Consider the following 22,405-nt stretch of genomic DNA (forward strand, 5'->3'; position numbering starts at 1 on the left):
GACACCCTTTAACACCAATGACGGTGTAACTTCAACACTATTTGTTGTTAGAATCTATACCCCAACACCTGTCATGGTGTTATTCTAACACTTCAAAGTGTTATAAGTTTGCATTATTTGGTGTTTATTTGACACCACAGAAGTGTTGATTCAACGCTTCAGAGTGAGAAATAAATTCCAAGTGATGCCAACTTATTAACAATTTGAAGTGTCGATACCTCGACATCATTTCACACTCTCCACATTCAATCGCACAAAATAACACAGTAATGTAAGTAGGTGAAAGACGGTCACGTGCTACTAGGTTGATCAAAATATTTAATAAATTCTGTCTGTCACAACAAAACACAATAATTCTATTACATGTAATGAAAGCCTCATCTCTACAATATAAGTATCAAAATGGAATACCTTTGACCCTGTCAGTTGGTTCTTTGATTATCTATGCAAATGAGATACATTATGGCTATTGTAGGCTAAAATGTCAAATTTAAATACTCACTCTGAATACCTTTGGCCTTCTTGGCACTATCAAGTTGAATTTTCAAACGAAATTGATACTAGTATTATATCTTCTTGGCTCTATCATTCAAATTGAATTGCCTACTCAGCTGTATAATTCAAATATTCAACATAGATCATCCAGTCTGGTTGTAAAATGTTAACATAAAAAAAATTATACTCTTTGTTTTGATCAATGCTATTGCAAGTGACGATACAAGCATGTGAAATTCGGATCATTTAAATATTCAAATGACACACATAAGGCCTTCTTGGGCCAATATTTTCAACTCGAACTGGATGTAATTGATACCCCCACCTAAAACTTAGAGAGTTAGCTCAATTTATGATATTCTTGTATGCCTTTTGTTGAAAAAAAAAGTACAATGTAACAAAAGTTGTTACCATAGCAAGATTACTCAACAGTGAGATCAGTGTGCGACTCATTTTAAGATTACACTGGTTACATGAGTGAAACCTCAAGTCAAATGCTAGAAAACTGAGGGAGCTCACCCAATTCACAGTATTTTTTGTTTAATTTTTATTTTAAAAGATGGTTGCCATTACATTAGCACTTTGTGCAATATTTCAGGCCAGATGCTCAGAAACTGAGGGAGATTGCATAATCAACTGTTGTGTAAGTTTTTATATTTGAAAATGTCACTGCCATGATAACACTTTCTTTGACCGATACAAAAGATGACATTTGCACATTAGCGCACTACAGTGGTCACGTGCCAAATTTCAAGTCAAATGCCTAAAACATGAGGGAGTTATGAGTCAATCACAATAACTTCGATTGCTTTGTATTAAAAATAAAAAAATAAGTTAGCATGGCAACGCATTGTTTAACATTGACGAGAAAGTGTTTTGCACATCTAGAATTTATCTTGTCACAATATATAGGGGTCATATCTCAAGGTTATTGCTAAAAATTGAGAGAGTAAGCTCAATCCACTTGTAGTTTATACGATTCTCATTACAAAATACCATTAACTTGACAACATACTATTAATTGACAATGACGAAAAATAAAATTTCCACAGGTACATAATACAGTGGTCACATGTGCCAAATTTAAAGTCAAATGCTCAAAATCTGAGGAAGTTAGCTGAATCCACATCGTACTTGTGGATGATTTGTATGAAGATGCTGTTGCCATGGAAACGGATTTATGACCCCCACAAAGTGTCTTGCACGATAACATATTATCATAGTGACCATATGTATCAAATTCAAATTTAAATGCTAAAAGAAAAGAAACTAAGTAAGCAGCGTGATCCACACAATTTTGTATGATTTGTTTAAAAACTGCAATTGCCATGGCAACAGATTTCTGGACAATCGAATTTCAACAGAATTGATTTAAAACTGAGTATCTTGATCCACATTCTGTATTTGTAATCTTTATGAAAATTTGATGTTACCATGGTAATGCATTACTCCATACTGACACATGTAAACTAGGACATGTAAAAATTACAAGGTCGTTGTTCAATGTCCCCTGGACTAAAGGTAATCACCTCCTCATCAAAAACTGTCATCGACTAATGGAGAGTACTGCTTCATCAACTGTATATCATCAGTCTCTATCTCGGTTCCTCCATAGAACTGGACTTGGAGTATCTTCACAGTTTCATTGTCACAATGATGATTCTTCAAGTGTCTTCTAAAACCATTGAACGAATCAAATTATGTCCGTACACAGGCCCCCTGGGCGCAATTTATTGTTTGTCCATCACTCAGTCCATGTTCGTATGGCAAACAGTGAAAAAAAAGCAGTTTCAGTGGGAACTCCTAAAGAATGCATCACTTCATTATCTATTTTAAAGTTTAGATCTCGGTTCACGAACTCGGGGTAATTCCAAATGTCCAAAGGTTGATGAGAGGTTTTGCATACCGTAGACAAAACACATATTTAATGTGCTTTGAACAATGTGTCGAAGGCACTCTGAATGATATCACCAGGGCAGGGTAGTACCAAGTGGTCAACAATGAAGTAATATTGGTACACATGTATGTTATCCTTCTGACGTCCTCTGTCAAGCAAGCTGCATCTTCTGATCTTCAAGCAAGCAAGCTGCATCAAGAGCTGCATCTTCTTCTGCTTTCCCTCTTCAAGTGGTGATCAAAACTAGCATCAGGCTGAAAATGTAAGGAAACAATGAAAAACAAACAGACATTGTATGAATCTATTACAAATAAAAACTAGACAAATTTGACTGTGACCTTTATTTCGATTCCATAATGCAATTTGATAGACTCAGTCATACATAGGCTTAACACATTTTACATGTAGTCACATTTATGATTATTTTAACAGATTTCAAGCTATCACACACACGGAGGGATGGACTACTCAAACCATAACAATTCAGGCACCACTTCTTGGCAGAGGATAATAAATGGATCTTATTCCATTTTACTTAAAGATCACTATAATTTCACAATTAAAACTCACTTATACCTATTTTTTCTTAAAGAAGCTTTGAAAGTTATCACTTTTCTCTTATTCGTGACTGATCAAAAAGCAACTTCAAAATTTTAGCCTACATATGGGGAAGACAATCTTTAAAGTTCAAGGATCGACTTTGAAGCATTCACGAGTAAAGTTCTCGTCGACATCAGGACATAACCCTGACAGTGCGCAAAAATATTCACAACATCCCCCCAAAAAAAGTTAACCTGTGAAACATTGAAAAGCAAGTGATCTTAATAAATTACATAGTCCAACAACACAAAAAAAAAAAAATCAGAAAATTTCCCTTGACCTCTAATTTCTTTTCTAATACAAAAACAGATCATAGAAAGTAGAAAATGCAAAATCAATTAAACTCGTAAAAATCAATTTCATTTTCAGAATACCAAAGTACTGTGAGTTCTAATTGCCTGTCCAAAATGACTCATAAAGGCTTGTTCAGATATGATGAGTCAAACTCCGGCAACATTTTAGTGCACAAATCAATGCGATATGAGATGGTAAAAAACAAACAAATAAACAGATCAAAATGCAACAAAACAAAACAAAAACACTGAGGCAAGAGGAATATATTTTGCCACACAGTGGCAAGAAGTTATGGTGCAATCAAGCTCAAAAGTAAGTGAAGATACAATGTCATGAGTTTATCTTTATCTTATTTTTTTTTTTTTTAGTCATGTGCATTCATTAACGTAATGAAAGTGGCGTGGTTCGGCGCACCATATCTGAACACTAAAAATGTCAGGGGGTTTGTCGCGTCATATTTGAACAAACCTTATAGTCATGTAGACTTACCTTTTGAAATCGGATAAGGTACAATTGTAGTCTATAGCCAAAGCCACAGCAATCTTGCACAATCCTTGCGCCCTGGTTCACAGGTGGAAGCAGATAGAGTACAAGAAGGATTTGCAGGTTACTTACATTCTATGCTGTGTTGTAAGAAATGCATGCTATATACAATATATTCTACGACTCATTAACAAAGTATCCAGGTATCAACAGAAATTATCAGTGAATTGCACTGCATAATCAGGGAGCATTAAGTAAAACATATGATCCTTCATGTAGGATGAACCCATGGGTTGTTGTGACTTCTTTAAAAAAAACAAGAAAAAAACCCTCTTCTTTATTTCATCAGCATCTCCAAAATAACAAAATTACAAAATTTGTGACTGTGAACTTTTATATTACAATTGAGTTTGGTGAAATCCATTCATCTGCCTTTGAAAAATCAAAGTCACAAGATATTTCCTGCATTTTTTTTTTTTTGCATAATGAAGGGCTCCTGACCCTTGATTATTGACCTCATGACCCTCATCGATTCCAGGGAAACTTTTGATAAAATGTATTGTCAGATGCAAAGATTTCAGCTACTTATAACAGTTGTCACCAATGACAAGTTTTGTGGAACGCCCCCTGGATTTACATAGCCTTACCAAGTTTCATTCACAGATGATTGTTTTCAACTTGCGGCATGATACACAAGAAACGATATTGGATGGATAGACATCTGGAACATAAAAAAGGGGCTTTCAAAACCTTTAGTATTGTGCATACCCTGACTGCTACCAGGTCTGGTGGTACACTATTTGATGATTGCTCCAAGTCTCATGAATCCACATCAGTTTTCCGCATGTGTTCTCCCAGCAAACTCAACAGCTTGACTGTGGTTTCTGAAGGCTTTCCTCTTGCTAGCTTGACAAGACCTTCCACCAAAAACTGGCCACTGCTCAAAAAAGCTTGGCATCGTTGCCTGGGAGAAGGAGTGAGAAGTACTGTTCAACCTGCAAGTGTAAGGACCATGAACATACATAATTATCAAGTGGCTACAAGTCCGCAAACTGTCAAACTGGTGCGCAAGGTGTGATGCACTGGCTTAGGATTCAAAGTACTGAACATCCACATAACTGCACTAGTGTATTTACTGTATACAAGTGCATGAAACAGATTTATCTTGTGTGCATGAAAGATTTGATCAGAACTGCAGAAAACAAAGGGTTTTGTTCAGGTGGCTTCAGATGAATTCAGTCGGTGATTCTATTATATATACCTACTTGAGATATGCTCATAATTTCAAGTTCGTTTTAATTAGCCACCAAAGGGGGGGGGGGGGGGCAATAATATCCTTCTTCCAGGTATTCATCATCTTTATGCAGTGTACATTTATGCAAATATTATTTGAGGAGAAATGGAAAAATCAAATGCCATTTTGCAATTGATCTACTCTCATTTTCAAGGTTTTTTAGATATATAATAAAAGGTATTTTTGCAATTCTGTCATTTTCAAGATTCTCAAGTGCACTATTGCCAATATCATTAAGTGTGGCAATAACATAAGTATGGGGAAGAGGCATATTCCAGAATGGATTTTTTTTTTCAAGAGATTATTTCAACAAATACTACCATCAAAGTAGACGTATATTCCCTCACCTGAATCATGAAAAAAGCGATGATGCTTCATGTATTCCATTTTGACTCATTTGTGAAATTTAGGATCAGTTCTCAGACAGAGAACAACTGCCAGTTATTAATATGGGCTGTGATTCTGTCTCTCGCTACCCTTGAACTCGCACCTTACAATTAGATCTAGAGTCTAGAGTCTAGAGGAAATACCGGTTTTACATGCATGTGACGTCATCAACTTTATAAGAGCATATTCTTATATAATGTAAATTTGTAAGCGGTTAGCAAACTCATAAATAGTAGTACTCATATTAGAAACTAGTTAGTAGATTCTAACGTAACATCCACGCGCAAACACTAGCGTCCTATATAGGCCCCTACGTTCCTACGTGTAGCTACTGAAAACATCACGTAACCTGTTGTGATAAACAAAAATCGGGTCGGGAGAACCCCCCACCCAGCCCCTTTAATCGGGTATTTACGCTCTTTTTAGAGCGATATTTGCTACTAGTACCTAGTACTAAATTAAACCTAACAGTTTGGACCTAGAACAGTTACAGTAGGCCCTACAAAAAATATAGTAGGCCTAGGGGCCTACCAGTATACCTACGAACATGTACAAACCTACGAACATGTACACACAAACATTGTTCGAACTTCGTCTTCGTGCACGTCAGTAGCGGGTAATGATTTGCGCGCTAACAAAGATCCGCACCAGAGCCTCAGAGGTAAGAAAACTACATCAATAACAATACAAAATGCCACGGAACCTTTTATATTTAAAATTTGATGATATTTTTAAAATGCAATTATTGGACAAAGGAACCCTCAGCGAAATTCGGACTCAATGCACCACTGCAGCGCGTTGGTGTTATGGCCTATTATGTATGGCAAACACTATAGGCTACATGTACTTAGTATACTGCGCTACATAGTATACTATAGTATTATGTGCGTGCAAAGACAAAGTTGTCTATAATATGCGATGAAATCCACGAAAATCATGCACATCGTTTATGATAGAAAATAACTGGTACAGGAAATAATTACCTTAAAAGATACTTATCCCCGCTGACAGACTTAGCAAAGTCACCATCATAGATTCAATGTCATTTTTAGCCCCAGACGACATCGAAAACCTGACTATCGCGATGACAGACGTTGACGACTCCGCGCCACAGCAACAAATTTCAGGCATTGGCATGTGTAACCAATGAGATCATCGGACTGCGAACACGTGACTTTCTCTGGTGGACAACTAACACCGATACGGTGTTATTAGTGAAAACCCCCTTTTCATGACAAAACTGTAACACCACTTGGGTGTCATTTTAACACCGAGAATCTAACACCCAATGAATGAGAGAATGTTGGTGTTAAATTAACACCGAAGGGTGTCAAATTGTGTCAATTTAACACCAAATTTAACACCCACAGTTTGACACCCGGTTGGTGTTACACTTTTAACACCGCATTTTTTGCAGTGTGCTTTCACTTGTATTTGCTAAAAATAACAATTTTTCCAAAGTTTTCTGAAATTGTGAGGGTATGACATCATGAACTCGCTCCTGTGAAGATGCATCAGTTTCTTTGAATAGAGCTCTACTGATCCGTATATTTTTGCCACCAATCACTGGTAGCTGAATTCAGTAACTCAAATGTGAAAATTCTGGAATTGGGACAGGTCTTCAGTGCACTCAGGCCGGTGGCTTGACTGGGTCAATCTTGAACGTGGTATAATCACTTCACATGCAACTATTTCACAGCAAGAAGGTCTGTGACAAAGGCTACCTGCTCAGAGTTGTTGAATTGAAGTCATGTGTTCATCATCTTTACATAGTTTTTTTTTTTCATTTGTTTGTAAAAATCTGTTTCATTCCTTTTTTTTTTTCTTTTTGTGCCAATCTTCCCCACTCACAGGAAGCATACCTGTTAGATTTTACTCCTCTTTCAAAATGTTTACCCGTCTTGTGCCCCTTCCTTGATTAATAACTGCCAGGCAAGAATGATGTCACTCAGAGTCACTTTGCCGACCGAGTTCAATGTCACAAGGTTAACTTTAATGCTGTTCTTTTTTTCTTTCTTTCTGTTTGCATTCCTTTTTGTGTAAAGTCGTGTGTGTTTATTTGCTTATCCACTCAAGTCAGAGGCAGAGATTGGCATTCCTGTGCATCTATGTTGTTTTTGCACCTCATCTGCCAATCGAATTTCGGTAATAAAGTTCCATTACGACAAATTTTGTGTGAATTTGCTTCACAATGACTTTAAAGCTCTGATGATCAACCCAGGAGGAGATCTCTCCTTTTTTCCCCTCTCTCTCTTTTACTGTTTTTGTTGTTTGTTGGGATGGGAAGAGGAGGAGGAGTTAGCCTTGCCTCAATACTCTTGCATTTCTTGTCTACCCTGTGGTGCTGCTGAGAGCATGTGCTGCCCTCGTTAGGCTATGTATGGAACAGCTGAAAGCGAAGGCTAGAGCCAAATTTCGCACCAACCATTTCCGCACCAACTATTTTCGGTGAAGTTGTTGCCTGAAAGAAAGAAAAAAAAAAGAAGCTGTTGTTAGACAATGAGTATAAGTGTATTTAATATTATGGGTTGTGATTCTTTGATCTGATTTTCAGCCTTTGAGCAGGGTTAGACTGACTGTCAGAGCATCAATTCAGTGCACAATGATAGATACGGGCCAAAACTGGCCTGGAAGGCAAGAAGGGTTCTTGTTCTATCGAGGAATGTAAACTTGTTAAGGGAAAAGTTATCAAGAAGGTGACAGAATAATGGATTTTTTAGAGATTCTTTTTTTTTAACATGAAAGATGGCAAAACAGAAGCTCCCAAATGACTACTATAGTAGTCAAATATTCATGCAGATTCAAAGGCATATTCTCGGTTTACAACCTTTTTTTATGCCTCCGCCACGAAGTGGTGCCGGAGGCATTATGTTTTCGGGTTGTCCGTCCGTCCGTCCGTCCGTCCGTCCGTCCGTCCGTCCTTCCGTCCGTCCGTCCGTCCTTCCGTCCGTCCGTCCGTCTTTCCGTCCGTCCGTAATGAATTTTGTGGACAAGGTAACTATCAAAAGCTGTTGAGGTATCCTGATGAAACTTGGCATGTATGTGTATTAGGGGGTGAAGTTGTGCCTATCAACTTTTGGGTGCACGTGCTCAAGGTCAAAGGTCAAAAGGTCAAGGTCAAATACATAAAATTTCACTATTTCCACCATATCTATGCAATGCCTGTTTCTTGAAACTTAGTGTATGCATGTATTACCCAATTTAGATTCTCTGGTGAAAGTTTGGGTCATGAGGTCAAAGGTCAGAGGTCAAAAGGTCGAGTAAAAGTATTAAAACTTCTTTTTTTTCTCTGTAAATTGGAAAATTGTTCAAGGTATCTTCATGGAACATGGTATATATACATGTACTGACTGGCAGTGATTATCTAGAGAATGTAGGGTTCATGGGGTCAAAGGTCAGGGGTCAAAGGTCAAGTGCAACACTTCAAAATTTTACTATTTCCCTCATGTTCATGCAATGCCAGCAGGATTAGTATTTTTTTTTTTACACTTGGTGTATGCGTGTGTAACCTAACAGAAATTCTCTGGAGAGTTTTTTTTTCTTTTTCTTTTTTATTGCCTCAAAGGTCAAAAGGTCAAAGATCAAGTGAAAGTGCTGAACTAACTTTTTCCTCCATATCTCGGAAGTGGCTCAATTTATTGTGAAACTTACTGCATATCTATGCATGTTCTACCTGAAAGTGATTATCGTATGAATTTTAGGGTCAAAGGCCAGATGAACATGGTAACAATTTACTATTCAGTACAGAAATTGCACTTTTTCTCCATACCAGTACCATGAAAATTACTCAATGCATAAATGTATGAATGGGTCAAAGTCAAGTTAAAGTCCTTAAATCCCCAAATACATGCTCTCCTATTCATCCAATTAAACCAAGGTCAAGGAAGGTGAACATTCAACACATTTGTGACAAACTTGTCATTTCAATATTTTGCCAGTTTTGTGAAAATGTAATCACACATTGTCCACATGTACTATCTAGACCTATTAGGAGAATCATGCATTATGGCGGAGGCATAACAGTCGCCATAGCGACATTTCTAGTTTAAAATTCCTCGATAGGTGTTGCTACTTTAGAGCATGGGTTAAATATGACATTAATGAAGGGATAAAGTAGAGTAATTTGTGTATTTTATAGTTGGACGAGAACCACAGAAGAAAGGATTTCTAAAGAAACTACATGGATGATGATGCTTTGGTGAATAACACTGTAACACAAATACAGTGCACTCCCATTATTACGAAAACGGTTATAACGAAATTCCAGTTAGAACGAAATTCCGGTTGCAACAAAGTAAAATTTCATGCAACAAGATTTCCTGCTCTATGTTTTTTATTATTTATGTGTTTGGTTTATAACGAAATATTGATATAACAAAGGAAAACTGTCGGTCCCGAGGATTTAGTTAATCACGTTAGTCCACTGTATGGAACTAATGATAGTATTAAAAGTTACTTTCTTGGTGACGAAACGACAGTCTGTGTGTGGTCTTTACAGGATCCACTGCAAGTAGTACATGAGCACTGTTTTATTGCGTAATTGAAAAAAGAAATGAATAAATAAAAACACGAGCCAATCTCGTGCATGACCGTTGGCTAGACATGCACTTTTCTGGATTGTAGCCAGACAGGGGAGTGAGAGAGATAGAAAGAAAGGGGGAGAGAGCCATAAATATGACATCAGTCTTCTCTTTCTCGTTATTGCCTGCCAAAGTTGCAATGAGGTCAGAGTTGCTCGCTGGCAAATCTAATTTCTAGCAAGCGTGCGTGTGTACGTGGGTACGGTATAGCTGCGAGCTGCGTGTGTGTGTGTGTGTATGTGTGTGTGTCTTGGGCAGGTCAGGGCGTCTGACTCTGAGGCTGGCAGGGGACGAGGTTGGTTCCTGCACGCTCCCAGCAATCGTGTGACGACGGAGCCTACTACATGATTAAGACCTATCAGCACTTAAGGGCATTGTCAGGCAGTGGTTCTAGACGTTTAAAGGATCAAAATATTAATTGAATGGTTCTACGTGATGCACATGTCTCTGATATTGTGTAGAAATATGACCATGTGAAACCTTGCAGTGGAGAAAGATGTTGAAATGCCTCAAACAAAGTTTAAAAGGGATTGTACAGTACTGGTTGTGGTGAGGATTCAGGTTTATAACATTTTTTTGGTGAGATAATGAGAAACCTTTTATGAAATATGAAAGAGCATGTAATTTCAAGAAGGATTCGAAGTTTATTTGATGAAAATAGGCCTTGAAATGGCTGAGATATCAAAAAAAGCGATCCTAATAGAATTGGCAGGCCATGACTTTTATTAGGATCTCTTTGTTTTACCTTGCTTTTAGATACCTCAGTCATTTCAAAACCGATTTTGATCAAATAAATTTTTGATTCCCCTTAGAATTGTATGCTCTTTAACATTTCATAGAGTGGTTTCTAAATATCTCGCAAAATGTTACATGCTGAATCCTCACCTCAACCAGTACTGTACAGTCCCTTTAAGAAAATAAAAGAATAAAACAAAAGTTGTTCCTATGAATGATTCTAATGCTCTCAATAATCAATGTATGGAATGTTTTTCTTTGGTAAAGATCACATCTTTGAAAATTTATAATCCTTGTAAGCCGATGGAAACAAAGTATGATAATATTTATTCAAACTTGGCACAGGGTAAAGATTATGACATCGGAGTAATTGAGGTAGACCTGCGTGTGATGAGTTACAGGTTATGGGTGCACCTGTTCAGTCAGATTAATTACAGTGATTCTTCACGTGTGTTTGATGAAATGGATCAGTTGATCATAGGGAATATTCTTGACAGGAAAAGATGTCTGTGGTTTTCAGAGATGACAGTGATACATCTAAGCATCGCTACTTCATCAAAAATGTCTATTTGGACTGTTTTGGGTTTTTTATTAGATTTTTTCTTTTTTCAAAGTTTCTTCTTTTTTCCCTTTTTTTAGAAGAGGAGGTGGTGTCATACTGAATAACTCATGTTTGGCGTGGATGCGCCTGCTGCAAAAGGTTAATGTATAGCTGCGTCAAAGACACTATTGAGGGTGGAAGTTGGGAGTTGTGACACATCCTTTTCATTTTTAGAAAAGTGTTTTTTTGTCTTTTTTAGGACATATTTGGAAGTATCATTAATGTTTCCATGTCGTGTGTTGCTGCACCTCATTCCAAGGTCCCAAAGTCAAAAACAGGAAGGCTTTCATTTATGATTTTCAAGGCACAATCAAGAAAATTAGAGCTTCAAATCTGCATGTACATCTAATGAGAAAAACAGTCCCTATTTTGTTCTAGTGGACTGAGAATTGGAATAATGTTGGATATCTCATCAATATCAATATGACATCAATTATAAGATTTTTTTCTGTTCCTCGAGTCAACTGCTATACACAAGCTATATAGGAATCATAGGTGTGTTTGGTTGTTGTTGTTTTTTTTTTTGTCTCAACTGTTCCGTTTTCTTCATTCAGATTTTCACTTTGTGAGTTTTATCATCATCTATCATCCAAATCTTTTTCTTGCAGATGTTATGCTTTTTATTCTTCTTCACAGAAGCAATTATTAACTTACATGCAGATCCAGCAAAGAAAAACCTTTTCTTTTTCCTTTTCTCGTCATTTTCTGTGTCAGTGTGTGACATGTCTTTCAGTTGCAATGAGATTGAATTATGTGTCTCCATGACTGTGATGTGTTGTTGTGACAATGAGTTAGCATTCTGGAGGAGCTATGATTTATATTTCAAGGTTTCTCATGTCCAGGCTGTATGTCTTCTTTCTTGTCCATATGTAGGACTATATGAGTATAGCGTATCATTATTTTGCCATAGAACAGATTTCATGTGTACTTTCAGACCTTATGGACTCCTTGTGTGTGGTACATCCATTAGCAATAAGTTTTCAAAACGAGATAATGGTACATTTTTCTATCTTCTCACCCTGTCCATTAGTGACCATGAGTCCGTTATGGCCTATATTGTATATCAAATCCATTACTCAGAATAGCGGTTTGACTTTGGCCTTTGAAGGTCTTTGTCAGGAATCACCTCTATTTATGGATCTTTTAAAGGGCAAGAATTCTCACTGTGCAAGGTGGCCATCATTTGGCACTTTCCAATTTAGGCAGTACTTCATGTACAAGTATGTGAAAGGATCTCCCCCCCCCCCCCTAACCTTTTTCCTCATTTCCTTACATCCTCAAAAGAAGGCTTTTGTCCTCTTTTTTTCACTCAAAATTTAGCAATAAATGTGGCAGCTATATTAGAAGAGGGAAGTGCTGCAGTAGAATACACTATACAATACCTGAAAAGATTTTAGCCACCTGATTGGTCAGTTTACAGCATTTCTTGTCTGGCATGCAAATGCCATTTGACAGTTTGGATAGTGCACTGTAATGTTAGTAACTGTATATTACCCCCACCCCCCCCCCCCCCCACCCCACCCCATCTACCTTGCCCCAAAAAATTGTTGTTTTTGTAATGTACATTGTAGGCCTTGTCCTGGACCATGATAGCCATTCATAGAATATGTGTGGTATTAAAAATAAAAGGAATGGTATCTGTGCAGTATAACAAGATCTCACATTCAGTGAAAGATGTCCTACCATAGCACTCATGAACCATGTACTGTTTAGTTTAGTTCTGTCTGTATATGATAAATCAACTAATAAATCAACACAACTAGTAGTGTGTTGTATAATGGATCTATTGTCGGTGTTTCCTCAAGTTAACCCTTTAAGTGCTTTGAGTGCTGATTGGCACAGTAAGCCCCATAGCATTGTACACACTGTCCAAAGTCCCTGGCACAGAAAGGAAAAAGTCAGAATTCATGGAAGATTTATAAACTCTTGACAGGTACAAGGTGAAGAATTCATTTATCATCTAATCGTTTAATGTGAAAGTATTTCGCAATTGTTGTAAGTGACTATAGAATGTTATCCTCTAACCACTTTCATAGTCATAAGTCAATGCCATCAGAAGCCTACCTTTTGCTGCTGACCTCCTGTAGGACATATTGAAAGTGATTCCTGCCTTGGAAGATTAATGTTCATATTCATTTATCATTTATTTAAATGCATGGAAAACTTGTCTGGCAGTTATTGCATATTTTGAGTCGTGGAAAATTGTTTTGTGGAGTTTTCCCTGTTGTGATTGACTACAAATTTCACTTTCTACAATCATGGATAAATGGTCCCTGTACAACATGTGTAGCTACATGTATCCATGGTTTCTCAGATTGCTAGAGCTTGATAAACTGAGGCGATGTGTCTTTGCATTCCTGGACCAAACAAGTGATAATTTTTCTTTTTCCACTCATGAAGGCCTGTTGCACTTCTTGTGGTTGTGATGAGTGTGTGTATGTGTGTGTGTCTTGGGCAGGTCAGGGCGTCTGACTCTGAGGCTGGCAGGGGACGAGGTTGGTTCCTGCACGCTCCCAGCAATCGTGTGACGACGGAGCCTACTACATGATTAAGACCTATCAGCACTTAAGGGCATTGTCAGGCAGTGGTTCTAGACGTTTAAAGGATCAAAATATTAATTGAATGGTTCTACGTGATGCACATGTCTCTGATATTGTGTAGAAATATGACCATGTGAAACCTTGCAGTGGAGAAAGATGTTGAAATGCCTCAAACAAAGTTTAAAAGGGATTGTACAGTACTGGTTGTGGTGAGGATTCAGGTTTATAACATTTTTTTGGTGAGATAATGAGAAACCTTTTATGAAATATGAAAGAGCATGTAATTTCAAGAAGGATTCGAAGTTTATTTGATGAAAATAGGCCTTGAAATGGCTGAGATATCAAAAAAAGCGATCCTAATAGAATTGGCAGGCCATGACTTTTATTAGGATCTCTTTGTTTTACCTTGCTTTTAGATACCTCAGTCATTTCAAAACCGATTTTGATCAAATAAATTTTTGATTCCCCTTAGAATTGTATGCTCTTTAACATTTCATAGAGTGGTTTCTAAATATCTCGCAAAATGTTACATGCTGAATCCTCACCTCAACCAGTACTGTACAGTCCCTTTAAGAAAATAAAAGAATAAAACAAAAGTTGTTCCTATGAATGATTCTAATGCTCTCAATAATCAATGTATGGAATGTTTTTCTTTGGTAAAGATCACATCTTTGAAAATTTATAATCCTTGTAAGCCGATGGAAACAAAGTATGATAATATTTATTCAAACTTGGCACAGGGTAAAGATTATGACATCGGAGTAATTGAGGTAGACCTGCGTGTGATGAGTTACAGGTTATGGGTGCACCTGTTCAGTCAGATTAATTACAGTGATTCTTCACGTGTGTTTGATGAAATGGATCAGTTGATCATAGGGAATATTCTTGACAGGAAAAGATGTCTGTGGTTTTCAGAGATGACAGTGATACATCTAAGCATCGCTACTTCATCAAAAATGTCTATTTGGACTGTTTTGGGTTTTTTATTAGATTTTTTCTTTTTTCAAAGTTTCTTCTTTTTTCCCTTTTTTTAGAAGAGGAGGTGGTGTCATACTGAATAACTCATGTTTGGCGTGGATGCGCCTGCTGCAAAAGGTTAATGTATAGCTGCGTCAAAGACACTATTGAGGGTGGAAGTTGGGAGTTGTGACACATCCTTTTCATTTTTAGAAAAGTGTTTTTTTGTCTTTTTTAGGACATATTTGGAAGTATCATTAATGTTTCCATGTCGTGTGTTGCTGCACCTCATTCCAAGGTCCCAAAGTCAAAAACAGGAAGGCTTTCATTTATGATTTTCAAGGCACAATCAAGAAAATTAGAGCTTCAAATCTGCATGTACATCTAATGAGAAAAACAGTCCCTATTTTGTTCTAGTGGACTGAGAATTGGAATAATGTTGGATATCTCATCAATATCAATATGACATCAATTATAAGATTTTTTTCTGTTCCTCGAGTCAACTGCTATACACAAGCTATATAGGAATCATAGGTGTGTTTGGTTGTTGTTGTTTTTTTTTTTGTCTCAACTGTTCCGTTTTCTTCATTCAGATTTTCACTTTGTGAGTTTTATCATCATCTATCATCCAAATCTTTTTCTTGCAGATGTTATGCTTTTTATTCTTCTTCACAGAAGCAATTATTAACTTACATGCAGATCCAGCAAAGAAAAACCTTTTCTTTTTCCTTTTCTCGTCATTTTCTGTGTCAGTGTGTGACATGTCTTTCAGTTGCAATGAGATTGAATTATGTGTCTCCATGACTGTGATGTGTTGTTGTGACAATGAGTTAGCATTCTGGAGGAGCTATGATTTATATTTCAAGGTTTCTCATGTCCAGGCTGTATGTCTTCTTTCTTGTCCATATGTAGGACTATATGAGTATAGCGTATCATTATTTTGCCATAGAACAGATTTCATGTGTACTTTCAGACCTTATGGACTCCTTGTGTGTGGTACATCCATTAGCAATAAGTTTTCAAAACGAGATAATGGTACATTTTTCTATCTTCTCACCCTGTCCATTAGTGACCATGAGTCCGTTATGGCCTATATTGTATATCAAATCCATTACTCAGAATAGCGGTTTGACTTTGGCCTTTGAAGGTCTTTGTCAGGAATCACCTCTATTTATGGATCTTTTAAAGGGCAAGAATTCTCACTGTGCAAGGTGGCCATCATTTGGCACTTTCCAATTTAGGCAGTACTTCATGTACAAGTATGTGAAAGGATCTCCCCCTCCCCCCCTAACCTTTTTCCTCATTTCCTTACATCCTCAAAAGAAGGCTTTTGTCCTCTTTTTTTCACTCAAAATTTAGCAATAAATGTGGCAGCTATATTAGAAGAGGGAAGTGCTGCAGTAGAATACACTATACAATACCTGAAAAGATTTTAGCCACCTGATTGGTCAGTTTACAGCATTTCTTGTCTGGCATGCAAATGCCATTTGACAGTTTGGATAGTGCACTGTAATGTTAGTAACTGTATATTACCCCCACCCCCCCCCCCCCCCACCCCACCCCATCTACCTTGCCCCAAAAAATTGTTGTTTTTGTAATGTACATTGTAGGCCTTGTCCTGGACCATGATAGCCATTCATAGAATATGTGTGGTATTAAAAATAAAAGGAATGGTATCTGTGCAGTATAACAAGATCTCACATTCAGTGAAAGATGTCCTACCATAGCACTCATGAACCATGTACTGTTTAGTTTAGTTCTGTCTGTATATGATAAATCAACTAATAAATCAACACAACTAGTAGTGTGTTGTATAATGGATCTATTGTCGGTGTTTCCTCAAGTTAACCCTTTAAGTGCTTTGAGTGCTGATTGGCACAGTAAGCCCCATAGCATTGTACACACTGTCCAAAGTCCCTGGCACAGAAAGGAAAAAGTCAGGATTCATGGAAGATTTATAAACTCTTGACAGGTACAAGGTGAAGAATTCATTTATCATCTAATCGTTTAATGTGAAAGTATTTCGCAATTGTTGTAAGTGACTATAGAATGTTATCCTCTAACCACTTTCATAGTCATAAGTCAATGCCATCAGAAGCCTACCTTTTGCTGCTGACCTCCTGTAGGACATATTGAAAGTGATTCCTGCCTTGGAAGATTAATGTTCATATTCATTTATCATTTATTTAAATGCATGGAAAACTTGTCTGGCAGTTATTGCATATTTTGAGTCGTGGAAAATTGTTTTGTGGAGTTTTCCCTGTTGTGATTGACTACAAATTTCACTTTCTACAATCATGGATAAATGGTCCCTGTACAACATGTGTAGCTACATGTATCCATGGTTTCTCAGATTGCTAGAGCTTGATAAACTGAGGCGATGTGTCTTTGCATTCCTGGACCAAACAAGTGATAATTTTTCTTTTTCCACTCATGAAGGCCTGTTGCACTTCTTGTGGTTGTGATGAGGACGATGATGACAATGACGACAAGATGATGACAATGATGATGATGATGACAACAAGATGATGATGATGACGATGATGACGACAAGATGATGATGATGATGATGACGACGACAAGATGATGATGTGGATGATGATGACGACGACAAGATGATGATGATGATGATGATGATGATGACAAGATGATGATGATGTTGTTGTTGTTGTTACATGAGCGCATTAGACAAATTCATGCATGGAATGCCATGTGATTTCCTCAACTGTAACTACCCTCACAATTTTCACAAAAATAACAACAACACAGCGACAACAGAGTCTAGGGGGTTCGAGGAGGGTTCAAGTGGATATGTGATACATATTACCATGGTATAACTTTAGAGTTTCCTGTCTGTTTTCCTCATCAAAAAGGGAGAACATGGACTTCTTTGTTTCCTCACACCTTGAGATGGAATGGCTAGACTATTGACCTCTTCACCAGAGGGGGTGGGGGAGGGATGGGGGGGGGGGGGGGGGGGTAGAGAAGGGAAGGGGGAGCTGATGTCTGCGGTTGTCATTCAGAAAAAATACTAGCGCACAATTGCCTTAGGGGGGTTTTCCTTAACAGATACCTAACCCTAATTTGGTAAACTCAAAAGATAGTTATTGAACAGCTGGTTTCCAGCAACCAATCCTATGAGTTGATGCCTGTATGATTTTTAATTGGAAGGCCTGTTCACACATACACACACACCTCCGTACACAAAATAGAAGGTTTTTGAAAATTTATTTTTCTGACATGATATATCGTCGTGCGCATGGCGGATTGTCGTTACAGTGTGGGAGTGCGCATGGCAGATTGTCGTTAGGGTGTGGGAGTGCACATAGGGTTAACAACAGTGCGCTAACAACAATCTGCCATGCGCATGACAATATGTTACCTATGTGTGGATGTAAGGGATTATAAATTCTCGCAATGTACATCTCAGTTTTCCCCCAAAAAAATGAATGTTCCAGCTTGATTCCCCCCCCCCCTTTTTTTTTTTTGGGGGGGGGGGGGGGTTAACTGAGGGTAAAGAACTAAATTTCCAAATTCCAGCCATATCCCACAAGGGATCAAAAAACAGTGCGAGATCTCTCTAAGAAATGACGCTCTTGTGAAGACTCTTCATAAGCCATACATAGAGCTTGCTAAACTGCACACCTCAGTGATACAGAGTAGTTGTATGGCAGTGAAGGGAATGTGCCGTTATGTTACAAACAGACTCAAATTTCGTCCACGAGCTGACTTTCGTAATCCTTTATGCTTATTGTATGGGCCATCTGAAGGACCTTCACCCCCCCCCCCCACACACACACACACACACACGTACACACTTTCCATTCATCACACATGTCAAACTGCCTCAGAATGTACATTGATGATAGCACCACAAGAAAAATGTTGGTGAAGACAATCACAGGCCCTTGTCCTGGGATGAACTCCTCCTCCTTTGCAGGAAGTGCTCAAGGCTGAATTTTTGCAGTCTTCTGGAACGGGAGACTTTCGCCCACTGGTGGGATGCAGGGCTCAAAGTAATTGATCATGCCAGTTTTCTCAAACTCATTACGTACTTTAACCCATTGACTACGAGTCCCGAGTATACTCAGGCAGGTGTCTGTTGCAAATGGGTGTTGTAGCAAAATCAGTCCGTCCTCAATGGGTTAAGGAGCACAGCTAAGGTAGCGGATGTTCTGAAGAGGAGACAGAGCTTTCCTTCGCCCAGAACTTCCAGAAACTTGACTTCATCATTCAGAAAAGGGTAGAATTGGCTGACTGAAGTTTTCCCAAACTTTGAAGGAAATCAGAAATTTTCGTCATAGCATCCACCCATAAGAGCTGTTTACTACTGAAAATTTGTACTGACATTATCATCCTTCTGTGTCACTGACGGCAAACTTTCTCTTTCTTCTTTTCTTGAAGAAAGATTATTTCAAAAGTTTTGTCTTTGTGCAGTGTATGTCAGCTGAGTGCAAAGCTGTTAGTTTGTTTCAGAAGTTTGACAAGGTGGTATACAATATCAGAAGAAAATACGATGTAACAATTTAGCAATATTTCAGATAAAGGAAAATGTCGGTTTCACTATATAGTAAGACTTATAAGAAGATTCTTGCCATACATTTCTTTATTTGTTAGAAGAGGGATGTTGGGTGTGTGGGGGGGGGGGGGAGGGAGAGGGTATAAGATGAAATTTCCAAATCAAAAGGATAAATTCTCACCATTTCTGAAACCTGTGAACAGGATTCCCTCCTGGAAAAAGAGAACATACTCTCTCTTGCCATGAGTCTTGCAGGCCAGTTTTTGATTAGTTAAAGGCTGGCAGCCCACCTTTTTCCATGAACTGAACATTCCCTCATCACCCCCCCCCCCCAACTCCCCAATCTCTCACCCCCTACCTATCTTGCCCTCCTCGTGCCCCTACCCCCTGGGATAGTGGAAGAGTGTCATAAGTACAGACAGTTTGTAACCTAACTCCTGTAATGTCTCACAGTCTGACTTGTGTATGGATTTAGGCAATCCAGGACAAGAAATAAGGAAGCTGCAGCTTTTTTGTTTTGTTTTGTTTCATTTTTATCGGATAAGGCAGTGCAAGCGATAGCTATTTAAGTGACTCTCATTCACTTTTTTTTTTTTTTGGGGGGGGGGGGAGGGGATCTGTTGTTCTGTTTGATTTTTTGATATCTTTTTTTACCTGATTTGACTTTTTTTCAGGCCTGTTCAGACTTGTTGAATTATGGAACGATGGGCAAGATTGGGAATGTAGGATAGTGTGCATTGTTATGACTGCAAGGAAGTGATTACAGAGGTGTGAGTAAGTTTCATGTAGTAAAATTGACAACTTCTATGTGCAAGAAAGTTTGTTGTGGGGGGGGGGGGAGGGGGGGGAGGGGGGGAGGGGGGGGGGGGACCATGACTAGTTTTTTCCACATATCAACACATTTTACATTTGCCACAGTCAATTGTTACATACAATAGGTCCATCCCCAGTAACTGTCAGTACACCTGTGCCATTAATGTTGATGCACTCTATGAAGAAATTAATCATCATGTTACCTTTCTCTTCTCTTTGCAGATGCAGACACTGTTCTACAACAACTACAGCGTTGGGGACACTGCATTCACTGGTGATCTGCAGCGCCTGGAAGTGCACAACGCCATCACGATGCACCCTGTAAAGCGCACGCCCTACATTTATCGCCTCCACAACTACCTCCAGTCGGTGAAGGTCAATGACCTGCACATGAAGATCGCCAAGCAGTATCGGGAGATCCAGGAGCTGAAGGAACTGCTCCATGAGGATGGGGAGGAGTCGGTGACAGCGCTGGACCAGGACGCTCAGCGCTTTGGCACACCGATAAGCCTCAACAAATACATACCGGATAGCCACAAAGAGGTCATACCCTGGACGTTTTTCTCGCGGTATGTTTACCAGAGTCGTCACGACAGCCCAAGGCAGGGGCTGACGCAGTCCATTCGGACCGGTCTCAAGGACATTGTCATGCAGGTGATGACACTGATCAATGCCAACTCACAGAAGGTGGGTAGGACGATAGAGTACAAGGAAATCCTCTACGGCTACTCCCGAGTCACCCCGAACCACGGGGCTGACTACATCCTGGACTTGCTGTTGATCTACAAAAAGCACAGGGGAACAAGTAGGACACTTTCAGTGAGGCGACATGCCTACCTCCAACAGGCCTTTGGGAAGATAGAATTTCAGGAGGAGGATGATGGTGAGGAGAATCATGTGCCTGCCACTGGAGGCTTCCAGAGTTCGCTGAATCTGTTTGGACACAAGACAAATTCAGACACTGCTGTACAACTTGGAAGGAGTCCACAGAGAATCAAGGAGACCATCAATTTTGTGATGCCATTGGCTGGACGGCTAGAAATCTTCCAGCGTTTCATGAGAAACTATGAACGTGTGTGCTTAAAAACCAATGAGAATGCCAAATTATTAGTTATACTGTTCAAGAAGGCAACAGACGACCCCTCGGCAGACATCATCAAGACCTTGAGTGACTACCAAAAGATGTATCCACACAAGGAGCTCAAGGTCATCCAGGCTCAGGGGGATTTCAGCCGTGGTCTAGCCCTGGAGCTGGGTGCCTCGCAGTGTGGCCCAGAGGCCCTCATGTTCTTTGTAGATGTAGATATGTACCTCTCCCAGGGGTTCCTCAACCGGTGCCGCATGAACACCTACCGCACCAAGATGGTCTACTTTCCAGTGGTCTTCAGCCAGTACAGCCCGGACATTGTGTTCGGGTCAGAAGCGCGGCAGGGCAGCCAGCTGGTGATCAACAACGATGCCGGCTACTTCCGCCACTTTGGCTTTGGCCTGGTGTGCCTGTACCACAGTGACCTAAAGGAGGTTGGGGGGATGAACAATGCCATCGTGGGGTGGGGTATGGAGGATGTGGACCTCTATGAGAAGTTTGTGCGCAGCAACCTGACAATATTCCGTGGGCCCGATGCTGGACTCGTGCACATATACCACCCCGTTATATGTGACCCAAGGCTAGAGGCCAAGCAATATCAAATGTGCATAGGATCGCGTTCCAGTACATATGGGAGCAACATGCAGCTAGCGAGACTTTTACAAGAAATGTCGCAGGATACAAAGTCCGGAAAAGTGATAGACAGCCATGAAGATGACTACAATGGTAGATAGCATCAACTGAAACATGTTGATTGTATCCTCTTCCCCCCCCCCCCCCCCCCAGCGATAGCAAGTAATTAGCCATATTGGACCTCAATGTGAGCTTCGCAATTTGCTTTGTAGGAGCTATCCTCTTAGCACATTCTAAACCAAAACATGTGTGTGTTTTACATCACCTTCTATAAAGACTGTGAGATACTGTGGTAGCCCACATTTCTGCAATGCTGATCGACATCACAATCAGTGCGATGTGTATGAGGGGTTGCTTGAAGTTTGCAGTTATTCGTCAAAAGAAATGTGCAAATTGGTGCTCGAACTCGTGTTTTATGGCCAAATAGGGAGCGACGTGTGTATGTATCCAAGCACATCTTTCTTTCTTTTTTTTGATGGATCAAATGTCT

The 22,405-nt window shown here is 39.2% G+C and overlaps 1 protein-coding gene across 1 annotated transcript in view; it reads left to right on the forward strand.

Moving 5' to 3' along the window:
- LOC139741899 (chondroitin sulfate synthase 1-like) overlaps positions 1-22,016 on the forward strand; it is a 90,665-nt gene extending 68,649 nt beyond the window's left edge. The window contains exon 2 of the mRNA XM_071652472.1: positions 20,418-22,016. Within this exon, the coding sequence (XP_071508573.1) occupies positions 20,418-22,016 (1,599 nt within the window). The remainder of the gene's footprint in view (positions 1-20,417) is intronic.
- The last annotated feature ends 389 nt before the right edge of the window (positions 22,017-22,405 follow it).

The sequence above is a fragment of the Diadema antillarum genome, unplaced genomic scaffold (genome assembly GCF_040938485.1).
Source record: "Diadema antillarum isolate AM-2024a unplaced genomic scaffold, OU_Dant_1.0 seq00000962_RagTag, whole genome shotgun sequence".
Lineage (NCBI taxonomy): Eukaryota > Metazoa > Echinodermata > Echinoidea > Diadematoida > Diadematidae > Diadema > Diadema antillarum.